This window comes from Solanum pennellii, chromosome 3 (assembly GCF_001406875.1).
Source record: "Solanum pennellii chromosome 3, SPENNV200".
NCBI lineage: Eukaryota > Viridiplantae > Streptophyta > Magnoliopsida > Solanales > Solanaceae > Solanum > Solanum pennellii.
The window spans coordinates 65,470,215-65,486,521 of record NC_028639.1 but is presented as its reverse complement, the minus strand read 5'-3'; the positions used below and the strand labels follow the sequence as shown (position 1 = coordinate 65,486,521).

Sequence of the window (16,307 nt, the reverse complement as noted above, 5' to 3'; positions counted from 1 at the left end):
GGGGGTGGGGGTGAGGGGGTGGGAGGGTACAATCATCAAAGATCTCAGTGCTTATGACATTGTTTTATGGCTTGCTAGATGCCAAAGAAGAATTTATCATTTATATATTGAGCTACCAAATTATGAATGCTGAATGTGATACCATAATTTGCACTTTTGTTTTTTTTACTGACTTGAGAATTTTGAACCCTGGAATGATTTCCTGTCAGTCCTTCATTATCTAAGTATAAAATGAGTCAAATTTGTTGGAAACAATTGGCAGAAGCTACAAGGTCACTTTAGCAGCTCCATTTAGATAATTTCAAGAAGCATGCGTATCTTGCCCACATAGGCTTGCCTAGTACGGGTTACCTCTCCTATGTGGTTTGCGAGCTTGCATAGGAGCGGGGGTTTTACACTTTGCGCACCCAAAGGGTAGCGGCTGCGGGTTTCCTTGTCATCAAAAAAAAGTTGGAGTGTTTGCGTAGTTCTCATGTTTATCTAATTGTTGCCTATGTTATGACAACAACAACATACCCAATGACACTGTCCATTTAATCAGTAGGTTTGCTCTTGTTGGGTTGCTTGCAGGTTGGTAAAAGTGATCCGTCTTTCCCCATCCAGAAGAAAAGGGTCAGCAGAGAATTCTTGAGAACAAAGGCTCACCTTCGCCCTCGAACAAACACTTTTGGTGCGGTATGAGTTGGGATAGTTGCACTTTGTCATTTCTAGTTTTCAATCTTTTCATTTTGTTTTACCTGTATTCTCTTGGGAGGTATTGGAATATTCATGTAGTTTGGTAGGTAAATGATATTAATAGCATGTCATTAGGAAGTATTCTATTTGGTCGTCCATACAATTAGTTTGTTTGTTAGTTTGGTAGTAAAATGATGTTAATTGCATGTAATTAGGAAGTATTCTATTTGATCGTCCGTACAATAAGTTTGTTAGTTTACCTTGCCTCCAAGTGGTTAATGATATACCCCTTTCTATTTGACATACTTACAAATCAATTCCCTATTTTACAAGAAAAATTAGCTACTGGACCTGTAATGGTTTAAGAAAGAAAGAAAATAATTACTTTCTCTACATCCATTTTTCATGACAATTATATACATTCCTGTTTATATTTATGGTTGCCGCTGCAGCCTGTGATCAGTTAATGTAAATGCTAGAACCAAACTACCTTTTATGTTTAGCCCCTTCATCCTTATTCCCTCATCTGTATAGCCATCAGTTTCAGATCTCATATAAGTACCAAAAAGGTGAACATTTATATGGATCACTGTCCAATTATGACAAGAAAATGTAACTAGTGATGTGGAATGAATTGTAGAATAGTTACAGTAGACCTTGTGCAAATATATCACATGGGGAGGCTATTTTTCTAGTTCTTAAAATTCTCAAGGCTCTTGTCTGGTTGTCCTTTTCTGAGGCAAGTAATACTTATTCCCTATTTTACCTATTAACTTACATTGTCCGGATCCCCCTTTTGTGGAAATGTTAAATTATTGGTTTATTATTAGGTGGAACTCAGCATTTCTTGAGAAGCTAGTACAGGGTAGCTTGGTAGGAATTGATCTTGCTAATGGAACCACAATAGATTTGGCATTTTGAAAGGGTAATTTGTCTTCTATTTACAGCATTAGACTTAACATGAAGGAGTGATTAACTTGACTCGTGAAATCACCCATGGATAAATTCTGTGCGTCAAAAAATGCATACTTAGTAGCCATTGCATTTCCTGTGTTTGATAGATTTCTCTGTTTCTATGGATGCAAACTTCTGTTATTGTTTTTTTTACAGTGGTAACTATAAGATGCAAAATTATATTATAAGACAATATCCTTATCTTTTCCGGTCCCTAATTTGATATGTCAGCTTCTTTTAGGTTTCGAGGGTGAGGAATGCTTTGTCCTATGCCACACACAAGTTTTTCCAAGAAAATGGCTTTGTTTGGGTCTCTAGTCCAATAATCACTGCTTCTGATTGTGAAGGAGCTGGCGAGCAATTCTGTGTTACTACATTGGTATGTAGTGTTGATTTAATATGTCACATCATCTATGTGGTCTTCTCCGAAATTCCAATAGGTGTTCAAGCACGATTTGTGCCTTGTCTCTTCACATTAATTACCTCTTCTAAGAACTAAGAAAGGGAGGGAAAAAAGAAACAAGCAACAAAGCTCTGAACTTGGTTGAGGGCTAAGAGGATGATGCATTGAAAGATCAAAATTCTACATCATGTTACTTTGCATTGTCATATTGTTGTTTAGACTCTTAACACAAAGCATTACAGCTTAGTCTACTTCTAGTCTTGTTAGTCTTGCGGAAATAATGCTATTATTTGTCTTCTATTAGATATATAGATGGTTTCTTATGGTTAACTTTATCTTGACCTCTTTCTTCTTGATTAGTTTTTTTCTTGCTATTGTGCATATAACTTTGCAAAATATACATGTTATTTGATTCTTTTCAATTCGTTCAGATCCCAACAATACTTTGTTAGATTAAGATATCTTAGTAGAACTTTCCTTATATTCTTTTTTATGAAATATCTCGTGCTTGAATAAGATGTTTGTTTGCCAAACAGATTCCGAACTCCAATGAAGGTGGAGATTCACCAGTTAGTGCTATTCCTACTACTGAGTCTGGTTCTGTTGACTGGTCACAAGTAAGTCAAATCATCAAACAGAGTGCTTTGCCCATTTTAGAGTGAATTCTATTATCTAGCAGTTTAAGAGCCTGCTTGGATTGGGCAGCTTATTTACATAATAATAGCTTTTAAGCAGTTTTTTAGTGTTTGGGTGAAATAAACAGTGCTTGAAGTCTGTTTATATCCTTACAAGCAATGTGAACTTTTAAATTTCAGAAAGTTAATAGGTGCATGCATTTGATGTTGGATTTCTGCATTAACTGTAATTATTTTTTGTAAATTGCATCCGTGTTGCAGGACTTCTTTGGGAAACGAGCATATTTAACCGTGTCTGGGCAACTCAATGGTGAAACATATGCTACTGCTCTCTCCGATGTAGAGTCTCCTCTCACTTTTTAGTTTCATATGCTACTGCCTTCTCTGGCTTGTAATCATTTTTCCCAACTTTATCTTTTGGTCACAGAATCCTTCATGCTATTTTCTTCATTCTTTCATATTCTAACAACGTCAACTTTTGGTTTTCAGATCTACACCTTTGGCCCTACATTCAGAGCAGAAAATTCTAACACTTCCAGGCACTTGGCTGAATTCTGGGTAAGCTTATACTCTAAAACTGATAAAATATAGTAGAACTTCTTTGTATATTTCTTTCCATATATGTGGGCAGAAACCAATAAAATGTTGACACTAAGTTCTATTGTGTAAGATGATTGAACCAGAACTAGCTTTTGCGGACTTGGATGATGACATGGCCTGTGCTACTGCCTATCTCCAGTATGTAGTATGTTACCTTTCACATCTCGCTGTTCCTTAGTGAATATTTATTACTTTGTTCTCACAACTAGACTTTTGCATTGACGTATCTGCTTGAAAGGTGCAATATGTGTTGGAGAATTGCAAAGAAGATATGGATTTTTTTGACACCTGGATTGAGAAAGGGATCATCAATAGACTTACCGTATGAATTTCTATGATTTTGATGTGTTTTCTTCTCAACGTATTCTCCACTAAGCTTGGGGTCTATAGTATGCACCTAATAGTTGGTCTTATTGTTGATCATATGCTCCACAGGATGTTGTTGAGAAGAACTTTGTGCAGTTGAGTTACACTGATGCTGTTGAGCTTCTATTGAAAGCAAAAAAGAAGTTCGATTTCCCGGTAGGTGTGCTTTTATTTGCATGCTTTCTCACATGCATTTTTTGGCCAGTCTCTCCATCCGTACTTCTGTCACTTTTCCTTAAATTGTAATGAGCTGCTTCTGCATATGGTAGGTGAAATGGGGATGTGATTTGCAAAGTGAGCATGAAAGATATATCACCGAGGAGGCTTTTGGTGGTTGTCCTGTGATTATTAGAGACTATCCGAAGGTTTAACTTCCTACCTGCATATTATGGAAGCTGTAGGGGACTTCAGATAATTGACGGTGTTCCATAATTTCAGGACATCAAGGCATTTTACATGCGGCAGAACGATGATGGAAAGACTGTTGCAGCCATGGATATGTTGGTACCTCGGGTAGAGTCCATAAACTTAGTCAATTCTTTACTTGTCATGTATATTTTTTCTTTTACTAATCGAACAAATGGAGTATAAATTGTTTTTTCATTAGTTGTTATTTATATACACTAAAATAGACATCTCACATCAGATAAACCACCTCTTGTACGCATAGCAGTTTCCTATTTTTATCGTCTAGAAACTGATGAGACATGGAATCCTACATTTAAAGGATGGTCGTGGATACCATCTCCCCACCCCCACACATTATCATGAGATGGGCATTCATGCAAAACCCAATAATATTATTCATAGCATGAAATGTTCGTGTATGAATCTGAATCCTGAGCAAAGTCAATGTCTTACAGGTTGGTATTGCCAGGAACCCACTAACATTTTTTCTTTTGTGATGCCTGCTGGATTGTTAACTGTTGTTTCTAGGTGACTTAGAGGTCCAGATTCCGTTTATTTGATAAAGTTAAACCAGTCGAGGTGATGGACAGGCCTGACGTATAATATTGTTCTAGCTCAATCTCTCAAGGTTGTTTTCATCTTCAGGTTGGGGAACTTATTGGTGGAAGTCAAAGAGAGGAACGCCTTGAATACCTAGAGGAACGTTTGGATAACATGAACCTCAACAAAGAAAGCTTTTGGTGGTATCTTGATCTGCGACGTTATGGTTCAGGTGATTTGAGTTTGTTAAATAAATTTAGTGTTTTCTTGCTTGAATTTGTCATCATTCATAAAGTTCAAGAACTTTTGTATTGTAATGCATGCACCTTATTCTTGATCCAACTTTCATTTATTGCTAAATTAAATTTGGTTGCAACTTGCCTTCAAAGTAGTTACCCTGCCTGCAATACCTTTAATTCGGCTCATCATTTTATAGTCTTTCATTTTTCGGCATAAGATTATAATTGGACATCTCCTTTTCATGCTGTAGTTCCTCATGCTGGATTTGGACTAGGCTTTGAAAGGCTCGTGCAATTTGCGACTGGAATAGACAATATCAGAGATGCAATACCTTTCCCTCGAACACCTGGCTCTGCAGAGTTTTGAGTTTTGACCTTAAAAGGGTACTACTCTTAATGTACCTTTATAAAAAATGAATCAGTCCAAAAAGGTGCAGTGTCACCAATACTACCTTCTGTAATCCTTTTTTTTGTCTTTTCACTATTCATTCATTATATAGATTTTGTAGAGCGTGTTAAAATGGTGGAAGTTATAGTCATTTCTCGGAAATAATTAGAGATATGGAACACACCAAAAAACTGTGTTTTTCACAAAACCTTATAAGTTGTAGGGTTCCCAATGTAATGGTGCCATTTAAAGGCTTTTTTTCCCCCTATAAAGCACTGCACGGTAGGTTCCTTTTTTATTAAGAAAAAAAGGAAAACAGCTTGTGTGATTAAAGCTAGTTAACTGGTGAGAGTTGGAGAATCTAGTCTAACTGTGGTTTCACTGTCAAGTCATCAGCCTTTGAGCAAAAGCTTTTTCAGTTACTTATGGGTCCAACATTATTAACTCATTGTTGCAGTAGCTGTGTTTATATATTTTAAGGTGTATTTGACTCTGCATCACTCAATTAGTGGAGGTTTCTGAAGAAAAATTACGTAGAGTGTATCTTTACTCAAAAATACTAAAAGCTTGTGATTTCTAGCCCGCCTGCAGTATAGTTTGTTATACACTAGCTGAAAACTGTTAAGAATCATAAATTATTCTATCTATCCTCTTGTTCTTTTTGTGCAAAAGTTGAAATGAAGTCACAAGTTTTTCTGTTTCCACCCAACACTAAAGCAAAGAGAATAAAATGGGTTTCTGATATCCCACTTCCTTTTTCCTGATTTGTTGCCATTTCCACTTTAGTTTTCACTAGTTCCAAGCATAGATGAAGAATTTCTATTTCTGCAAACAACTTAAGTATTCTCCATTTTTTCAAATGCTCACACAATTGACAGTTATTTCTCAAAAGGCCACATTTCTTTTCGATTCCAGTTTTTTCAACAAAAGTAGCAACTTTTTGAGACAATACCTATTAGTTGACTGATCATATGAGAAATCTAACTCTGATTAAGAGTCGTCGCCAAAGAAATCTAACAAGGAAGAAAATACTTTTCCAAACTCTCCCTTCCTTATCCCGTCTTTTGCTTTCACTAGTTTCAAGCATAGGATGATAAATATCTAGTTCTTCAGGAGCTGAACTCCTCATTAAAGGCTCAGTGCCAAAGAGATCTAGCGTTTGAATAGTTTCTGGAGAACTGTTTGCATTTTATACACTTACAAGTTAGTAATTGGAATTGAAAAAAGTAAAGATACAGAGAGGTTCTTTTAGCTCATAAGCTTCTTCAATAGACAAATTGTGGAATTTATAGAACATTCATTTTCTTTCAAACTTGCACAACTGGTTCTGGCTTCATGTTGGTGGACAAGTGGAACTAGAAATTATTTGGTAGGCTGGGAAAGAAATACATCCTTTTTCCTGTTGATCAAAGATTACAAACAAAAGCAAAGCGACTTGTACAGAACTCACTCACAGGGTTGACTATACATCTAATAGGAAAAAGGAAATAAAGATTAAATTTACTGGAAGAAATAGAGATCACATTCAACTAGAGGAGCAGCAAAGAGGGGACCTTTGGCGAATAGCAGGAGTTTGATATCTTGGAGATATGACGACAGTCATGCTGCATTTTCAACCAGCCTGGATTTCCCAGAGTCTGAAATCTGATGAGCCGAATTAAGTCATCCTTTGAGCTTGTTCGGGTTAAGCTGTCCCTTGCCTGTAAGTTTCATCATCCCAAGATGCATCCACATGAGGAAGCTGATATTCATCAGGTTTGAGAGCCAACGCAAAGTCTGGCAGCGTTGGGGCTGTCTCCATGATCCTACAGCAATCCTCTTCAGGTATAAGTACTTGTTTCCAGCATGGAAACTCTATATTGGACATTGATTAAACTTAAAACATGCATTAACTATTTCATTAAAAACTTCCCTAGAGACAAGAATATCTAACTCTTACTGCATTTCTACTCATTTTTGTTATTGGATGTCATAACTGCACATTTTTTTCATTTTTTATTTTAAAAGTCTCTTTAATTTTTAATTCTTATTTTGGCTCAAAGGACTTGGTTTAATTTGCGGTTCAGCAAAAAGGATTTCCCTTACTATTACAATTCTGTACCTCATCAAAGTCAAGAGGTTACCTTGTAATATGTCAATCCAAATTCAAAATAAATACAAAAAAACATGCTGTTCCTCAAAACCAATATCAATTTTTTGCAATCTACTTCAGATAAGCGATTCTGCAGCCTAGTGTCATCATATCTGCAAAGCCACAAAAAGAAAACTTACTTTTCATAAGAGTACAAATCCCTGTTGATCCGCACCTTGCTCGAAGTGTCCTTTGGGATTTTCTCGGCAAGATACTTCATCGTTCCCCAAAGTGGAGGATTTCTGGATTGGCAAATGGAAGTCAGGCAGACAGATAAGAAAGGATAAATGTTATGATGGCATGCTACAACCAGGCAAGGGGGAGGGGGACAAAATCAGGTGGGCTATCAGCAGAGGTCTTCCTGTCCACCAGCAAGCTCATTGTCAAAACATAGCTTATGCAGTTTCTAATTCTAGATGCTTCTGGTGAAATATCAGTATAGCACATCAATGGGTGTAAAAGTTGCTCAAATGAAAATATGATTTTTCCCAGTCTGATAAATTTTGAGTACTAGACACTACTTCTACAAGTTAGTATGAGTCTTTGAATAGTAAAGTCATCCTATTAAATCTAGAAGCAAACTACTCATAACACTGCTTCATGTACAACGAAATATAAACAACACTAGCTTTAGATACAGTAACATCTTGAGAAAACACATCCAAGGATATCTTCTTTTTTTAAAATAACATCCAAGGGTATCTGATTACCATTTGAAGTAATATTTTGAGGTTCTGTTGAAAACAATGTATGCTCAAAGATATTTCCCAGAAAGATGGAAACACTAAGGATAAAAAAGAGATAATAACTGGGATACAGCACAAATTGATGAATAACAAGACCAAATGCAGGAAACCTGTTGGAAGTCCTAAGGTGAAGATAAACTGAAGATCTGTTCCATCATCTGAGTCATTAGATAAATGCCATAACTGAAACTCTGCACTAACCTATCTGATTGGAAGAGTTATTTCCTAATCAAATTTGATAACTAAAGGAGTTAAACATACAGGTAGGTTCCCAATATTCTTAATAGTTCTGGTCTCTATTATAGATTTGGTTTCATAATTAATCTATAGCAGAGCTACAAGTAGTTTTTTCCACTTTTTGTTTTCCAAAATAAGTCTTTCACTGCATAGCAAGTGATATAAAGAACTATAGGAAGTATAGGGAGTTGAAGAGAAATGAAGGGGTGAAAACTTTAAATGGATTCTCCAACTTTACCTGGAGAGAGGAATGGCTGCATTGAAAGCTTCACATGCCTTCTTACTTTCTTTCAGATACTCATCAGCTGCTTGCAGAGCAGCTACTGCCATTCCATGAGATTTTTCCGTGTTTCCTTCGTCAAGGATTAGACCATGATAATAGTATGCTGAAGCCTACGCAGAATTTTATGTGTCATGCATAAACTTGTAGTGAGAATAAGGTAATAGATAGGCAAAGAAGCTGCAGAAACTTTGCAAAGACCAGCATGGATAAATGGATTACGAAGTTGAGTAGAGACATTTCTAAGTCTCCAAAACCCCTAAACTCTTAATCTTAGTCTCCAAAACCCCTGAACTCTGGAGAAATTCTAATCAAAACAGTGAAAATCGAGTAGAGACGAAAGCTTTCATGCTATAGCAGGGAATGTTGAAGAATCATAGTTGCTTTATGCTATATATACCCATTCCATGACATACTTAAGAGGATTTTAGGTTGCAATCGAATAAGTAAAAACAAGAAAGAGAATCATAAGATACCTTGGCTTCAATATATTTCCACTTCACGAAAAGTCTATGCTTTTCTCCCCAACCATTTGATAATGGAAGATTCATGATGTTATCTTGAGCCTGCATGGTAACAAAAAAACAACGTAGTTGATATCTCAGACACTATCTGGAGTAAAGTAACACAGCTTTATTTTCCTCTTTCTATTACTATGTTAGGGAAGGAGTTTAAAAGGACCAAGGACTCCAATGGAAGCAAATGATCCACAGAGCCAATGCCAGCTATTTGAGAATAAACAAGTTACCCGTTCAGCAATAAGTGTGGCATTCAGAGATTAGCATTGGAATGAAATGAACTAGATTATAGCAGAATAATATAGAGAATTCACATGGTTCTCTATCAAACAAAGCAAGCGAGTATGCTTTGGCAAGAGGATTCAATACCTGCTGCCAGTATTTTACCATCTCACAAGCAAGCCTTCTTTTGACAGCCAGTGTTGCTTTAGTACTGTCAATTGCAAGTCCTAGTTGAATATCAACAGCCTAAGATCACCGGTGACAGTAACATCAGATAGGGAAGAAAATTCAATCCATACAGTACACATTCTCTTAACTAGATATTCAGCAACAGCTAACAGTTCCATTCAACAATAACTATTAGCACAGAAAAGCAAATGGACAACACCATATTACAGCCAAAATAACAAGCATGTGTCTAATGCTCAGGGATAGATTAATATTAAGCTGACATAATCTAAATGGCTAAAATGCACGAAAGTCCGCTGAATTTAGGTCACTAAAATTCAGATGATTCCTTTCACTACATGCACATTTCTATAACAGAAATTTTGCCAAATGGAGTTGTTTTGCTGCATTTAGATATTAAGCATGTACCCAGAAGACCCTCTTCGCAATTGTTCACAGTTATAACAATAAATCTTTGAAAATAGATTGCTTTTGCTGTCCATAGATACTAAAAACAAATCTTGCACTTTGTTAGTTAGTGTGCATTAGAGTATGCTTCCATCCTTGAAAGCATCGGTAAGATTGTTTTTGCTGTCTCCAGATACTAAACACGTATCTTGCAGTTTGTTAATTAGTGTCATTAGAGTATGCTTCTATCCATTGAAAGCATAGGTAACAACAGCATGTCAAGTTCCACTAACAACCAATGCAAAAGCAAAACTACACACTAGGACAGAGACTACAAAAGTTGGAATATCGAGATTGACAAGATAGCACATATAGTGTTAACGTTGCATGAATATGTCATGTTTCATTCCAGTGTTTATTGAGTCGATCCATGAAAGCAAATCTGCTACATCTGGTCATAGATAATTTCTACAAATCCTATTGATTAATATAGAAATTCCTATAGTAAAGAGAAGCTGAAAGGTTCATCACTAGAAGCAGATTATTTACTTCATATAATTACATTGTCCAAATTCATCCATAACAATCTCAGATATCAATGAGTACTCATTGATGCAGAAAGAGAGAATATTCAGTAGAACTTGGAGAAAATATTGGTGTTATTTGGGCAATTTAAATTTTCAAATATGCAACCGAAACAATATATGCTATGAATGTGCTATTACCTGCCCTAATGCTTGGAGGCACAATGCTCGCAGAACTCCTTCAGCGAGGTCTACCGGCAGGTTTCTCCTAATTACAAAGCAAATAATAGTGAAAATCTAACACAAAACCCTGACATAATTAATTCGAATTGCATAGGTATCAAAACCTTTGCTCGGCTGGCAACTGGGGAAGAACATTTCGAACTGCACAATCAAGATACCCAGCAGCCTTTAGGAAAATATCAACAGAAGATCGCCTGCTCTCTGTCAGATGTTAAACATAAAATGAGGAAAAAGAAAGAAACATTTGAAACCGAAGATAGATGAGTTCCAAGAGAAGTTTAGAGACTTCGCAAAAAACAAGTGTTATAAATTAAAATAACACGTCAAGATATTTACGTTGCATTTACTGTATCTGCAAAATTAAACATGGGAGAAATACCCACCTTCAGATACCTTTGGTGAATAACCATCAAGAGATGTTCTAGGAAGAAGAAGCAAGTTAGCTTGTGATAATGATAGTGTTGCCATCAAGTGCAAAACGGACAGTATTTCATACCAAGCACTAAACATTGCAGTTTCCTGAAATATTTTGACAAATAAGACAATTCTTCTTCATGGTGGCAAAACCACATAGAAGACTACACATGAAAAGAAAATATATTCTAGTCTGACCTCTGCATCATCCTCTTGATTGACCCAAATAAATTGCACTTTATGCTGTAATGTGCTACCTGAAAATGGCCAAGAAGACGACATCTCACAATTAAAATCAACAAAGTGAAAATGCTAACGAGATAGCAGCCAAAGAATGTACCATCTTTAACTAGCCCCAAAATAACAGGCAAGTAATCTTCGAGAGCCTGCAATAGATCAGCAAGGGTTGAACCTCCTGCAAGAAAAAGCTGTTATGCATCATATCCACATGTAAGGGAAGAAACAAAAACATGGTCGAATTCCGAAAGACATATCTATGCTTCTTCTGCAACTTACCATGCTGAGTAGCAGTTTTCCTTCTTGTCCTTGTAATTGTGGGAGCTTCTTGCCCTGCCATAACCACTATTCTGGTCCTGAGAGCGGAAAGGCGCTCCATCAGGGTTTTCGACAATTGATCACCAAGTGCAAGAGAGAAATCAACCGGCTTAGGAATACGTAATCCAGGAACAAATACAGACACCTCGCCAATGTTTCCTGGCCGCCTTCTAATCCCACCAGTATCCTGCGGCGTCGAAAGAAAGCATCCCATATCCTAAAATTTTCTCGTATCTGCCAGAGCACTACCATAAATTACAGAATGGTCATAAGACAAAAATTATGTCAAGAAAAAATAATGACCACTATCATGAACACATTTAGGAAAAAAAATTCTAACATGAATAACCCTGCGAAATCATCACAAGAAAATTTGGATGACTCAAGCTGGAGAATAGTCATAAAGTGAAATAAAATCACAATAAATGAGCAACCAACAAACAGTTGGCTGCTCACGAGTACTATCTCATAGAGGCATAGACTGCTACTAGAACCATCTGTTAAGTCAACAAACTCTTATGTTAAATATGCACAAAAGGTATCTAAACTAAATATATATAAAAACAAACCAGCTTACCCTGGTTTTATAATCAGCAGATTAGGCAATAGGTCAATTTCTATGGTAATTTCTGCATCAGAAGTAAAGAATATTCATGTGAGTATAGGTGCAAACAGGCAGTAAAAATAAAGAGGAAAAAGGAGATCACAAGAATTGCATGAAAAGTGACAGGTGCATTGGTTTTCTACATTACCAGACTAGTGTTTCTACCTCTAACAAAAACTTAAATTCTTCCTTCAATAATGAACTTGGACAGATTTGTCAAACAAGTTGGCGGCTTTGAGCCCAATTACATAAAAAGTCACAAAAAAGTACCTTTTCTTCTCTTGAAAGGGGAACCAAAAAGGAAGATGAAAGAAAGAGAACCACAAACTTCTAATTCACGTAACATTGGAGTAAAGGATTGCAAACCCCATTTAATAAAGCAAACGAACATATAAGCAAAACCCAACTTGTACAACTAATTTGAACCAAGCGCACTAAGCTCATAAGTTCAAATTATCCCCAAGTGGGACGATAGTGGAGCAGCTAAACAACCAACCCCAATTACCAAAACTCTATAAGCATGCGAATTTAAGAAACCCAATTCAATTCAATTGTATTAAAGCTTCCAAAATCAAATCAAATCAATTAAATTCTGTCGCAGCTCAGCTCAGGTTTTGCACAAATATGATCGATAAACACTGAAATCATTAGACCCACTTCGTATTATTGAAAATTATACCTGGTTTGAAACAGAGGACCCAAAAATTTCCATAAACAACAAGAAGATGGGGTTCGTATTTTCAGGGAATTGATTCAAAATGAAGCAAGTAAACCCTACTATAGACACTCTTTAGCTTAATTGAGCAAAACCCAAATCCTCTGTGAAAAGGCAAATACAAAAGAAATCAACTCAACCTCAACTTGGTTGTAGAATCAGCTAACAAATTTCAATCTTGGAACATTTGTGGAAGAAAAAAAAAAGTGACAAAGACAATAAATAGAGATAGAAAATGGGTCTTTAAAAAGAGTTGAAGAAAAATAAAGGAAGCTTCTTCAATCTTCAACGTACAGTTGAAATCTTGATAAGCAATCGTCAAAAATAGAGAGATAAAGATAGAGAGCTAATATACCCTCTGTGAAAGTGGCTCATATATACGTAACAAATGGCTCATATATACCCTTTTCCTTTAATGAAAATGAAAAAAAATATAATTTTAATCTAAATTTTTATTATTTTTTTCTAAAAAGTATAATCTCATATGAATAAATTTAATCCTCGTCAAACATATATTTTTTGACTTTTTTTTGTTTCAATGACTAATTTATAATTATTATTTTGATAATCAAATTTATTTATGTTTCACTAATATTCTTGTAAAACTTATTGTAGATGACCAAAATTTTTCTTCGAATACGAAATTAAATTACAATACACACAAGAAAATAGTTTAATTTTTTTTTCTTTAAATTAAGGAATGAAAGAAAAAAATAAAACAAGAATAAGAAATTCAAATAATTATAATAAAAGAAGTCAAAAAATAATTTATGTATGAAAAAAATTAAAATATACCTTGAACTTTGATAGAAGAATCATATATACCCCTAAATAATTTTTTTTTGAAAATTAGAAGTAATAAATATAAATTTAAAACTAATTTTTTAACTTCCGTTAAATGAATGGTATATGTGAGCCATTTTATAAAGGTAGGGGTATATGTGAGCCGTTTGAATAACGGTAAGGACATATGTAAGCCACTTTTATAACGAGGGATATATCAGCTCCAAATGACAAAGTTGAAGGGTATATCAGATCCTTTTCCCTTATCAAATTGTGGTTCATTTGAGCCTTGCTGGGATTTTTATTTTCTAATGTTTTCGGAATTTAGCTAACAATTAATTCATAATGTGTGTTAGCTTTGATTAGTGTAGATAAGTTAGATTAAATAAATAAAACTTCGTACAACCGTACTCTTGTAAAATAATTAAATGAATTGCCAAAGAACAAATCAAGTCCATTAATGACTCTCCTTTTAGTTTACATGTGTATAAATTTACTATGGGTTGTATCTAAATTATTCTTCCCACTTGTAATTTTTTATCAAAATAAATTTTATAATCTTTAAAATAAAGCAATTTGCATGTTCTATAATACATAAAAATGAGATGCTAGGACTAAAAAAAGTATTATAGTATGTCCATATATGTAAGTTAAAAGCTCTTATCTACTTGGAAAATATAAGCGCAATGGCACGAAGAATCTGAGTTATTGAGAATTAAGATTGGCCGGTATGGGCAAAGTAAAAGAGTGTACTGCAACGATTTTTCTTTTCTCGCACGATGTCTGATGTCTGATATTTATATTAATAATAATATCTAATTAAATGATTAGATTTAATTTGCATAAAGATTAAAATATTTTCTAACAAAAATAATTCAGCTGCTTATTTGAATTAGTCAGCCTTTGTCGGTAGGATTTAGGAATGTGTTGTTTTGACTTTAATAGTAGGAGCGTAGTACCTTAATTAGTTATTTTATCATGGACGTTTGTTTTGCCTATTGGCTTTGCTTAAGAGGACTAATAATACTATATAAAGGATGTCTTATAGACTAATTAATGTGTTTTATTAATTATCTGCAAAATAAACCCTTTTATTGCACTAATCCAAATGTTTTCCTCACGTGGAAGTATTGACAATTCACTAATCACATAGTTAATTATTCCCAAAGAAAGAGAAATCAAAAGAAGAGTTATTCTTACTCCATCGATTTCATCAATTAACTAATCGTGTGTAGTTACAAATACGTAATCAAAACGAATATGTTTTATTAAAGAAAGAAAACTAAATTAGCTTCACCTACTTAAATTATAAAGTAATGATAATTAAATTTAGATATGAAGAATTCTCCATATAATAACAGTACTAAATTTTCAGTAATGAAACATTAAAGGATTTTATATATTTCAATATAGCTAAACCGCTAAGTTTCAATATACTTCCTTCGTTCTAAAATATTCATCATAATTTTTTTTAAAAAAATTGACTAAATATTAATAGTTGGTGTTAAAATAGCTACCTAACCTCATTGGTAGAGTTTGTTTTTTCTATTCTAAAATTAGATACAAGATTAAACTATAAATTGACCCCTTAAGGACCTCTAAAAGTCTTAAACTATTGATTAGTCAATATTATTTTTTAACTATCAATGAAACAATTAGTAATTGTTATTGTTATCTCTTTTATTGATGACTGTAAGATGACAATTACACTAATAATACAATAACTTAATTTTTTATTGCACAGGCTTTGACTTCCAAAGGGCCACTATCATATGTAGATTCAGGTCCCATGCACTTGAAATATTGAGATTTATTAGGGATATTTACCTAATTGAAACAATAATTACTTCTTAGATATTCTAGTTATAATGAACTAAATCATTGGTAAACATTTATGAAAGGTTATACCAAATCACGTGTATAAAAATATTATTTAACTTCAATTACCTAATCTGCATTGTCATTTAATTAAATCACTTAATTATGATAAGTTACATTAATTCGATTAAACACATATATCATGCAGATAAGTTTTTTTACTATAAATCATCTTCTTAGAAAACCTCTCTCTAGAACACATCTCAACTTTGCAACTAAATGTTCATTTTGAGAAAGGACTTTTGTCATCAATGTGCGTATATTACATTTTTATTTAAAGTCAATTATTAATCAAACATTTATAATTTATGAATAAAAAAAAATAATTAAATCACTTATTATAAGTAAACTATTCTGATTGTTCAATTATTTGATGATAACTAATGTCATTCTTTAATAAATGTCACGATCGTTAAATATATCCCCTTGACTACATACATTATGGTTATTCGAGCAGGGAATTGTAAAGCATAAAATGAGTAGAAAACTGTGTATGGACCATATAATTTTATGTTGGTGCAAATACTTTTACTTGTGTGGTCTATATCATATGACCAATATTAAAAAATATTGCAAATATATCTATTATATAATAATATATTTAAAGTCATGATGAATCACATATATTGTTTGAAGAACCCATTACAAAAAGACGTCAGTTTTAAATTTGATG

The 16,307-nt window shown here is 34.2% G+C and overlaps 2 protein-coding genes across 9 annotated transcripts in view; one reads left to right on the top strand and one right to left on the bottom strand.

Annotated features, from left to right (window-relative positions):
• The window catches only part of LOC107014870 (asparagine--tRNA ligase, chloroplastic/mitochondrial), a 7,808-nt gene extending 2,332 nt beyond the window's left edge, over nt 1–5,476 (top strand). Inside the window, exons 4-15 of the mRNA XM_015214980.2 lie at nt 571–675; nt 1,871–2,008; nt 2,569–2,649; nt 2,929–3,006; nt 3,157–3,225; nt 3,338–3,412; nt 3,506–3,589; nt 3,703–3,789; nt 3,903–3,998; nt 4,072–4,146; nt 4,687–4,813; nt 5,072–5,476. Coding sequence (XP_015070466.1) covers nt 571–675; nt 1,871–2,008; nt 2,569–2,649; nt 2,929–3,006; nt 3,157–3,225; nt 3,338–3,412; nt 3,506–3,589; nt 3,703–3,789; nt 3,903–3,998; nt 4,072–4,146; nt 4,687–4,813; nt 5,072–5,187 — 1,131 coding nt within the window. The 3' untranslated portion in view covers nt 5,188–5,476. The remainder of the gene's footprint in view (nt 1–570; nt 676–1,870; nt 2,009–2,568; nt 2,650–2,928; nt 3,007–3,156; nt 3,226–3,337; nt 3,413–3,505; nt 3,590–3,702; nt 3,790–3,902; nt 3,999–4,071; nt 4,147–4,686; nt 4,814–5,071) is intronic.
• Nucleotides 5,477–6,395: 919 nt separating this feature from the next.
• On the bottom strand, nt 6,396–13,307 carry LOC107014802. 8 transcript variants are annotated; one of them, XM_015214890.2, is made up of 13 exons: nt 12,938–13,307; nt 12,232–12,283; nt 11,616–11,888; nt 11,440–11,514; nt 11,298–11,356; nt 11,069–11,204; nt 10,790–10,886; nt 10,644–10,710; nt 9,490–9,588; nt 9,079–9,168; nt 8,561–8,715; nt 7,480–7,581; nt 6,396–7,013 (listed from the first exon to the last, which is right to left on the bottom strand). In XM_015214890.2, the coding sequence occupies exons 3-13, from the start codon at nt 11,866–11,868 to the stop codon at nt 6,893–6,895; spliced, it is 1,254 nt and encodes a 417-aa protein (XP_015070376.1). In that variant the 5' UTR covers nt 11,869–11,888; nt 12,232–12,283; nt 12,938–13,307; the 3' UTR covers nt 6,396–6,892. The 8 variants fall into 8 exon arrangements, with proteins under 8 accessions (XP_015070376.1, XP_015070375.1, XP_015070380.1 ...); XM_015214889.2 differs by having other exon boundaries at nt 11,616–11,899; nt 12,938–13,299; XM_015214894.2 differs by having other exon boundaries at nt 11,616–11,899; nt 13,114–13,273.
• Between the last annotated feature and the right edge of the window lie 3,000 nt (nt 13,308–16,307).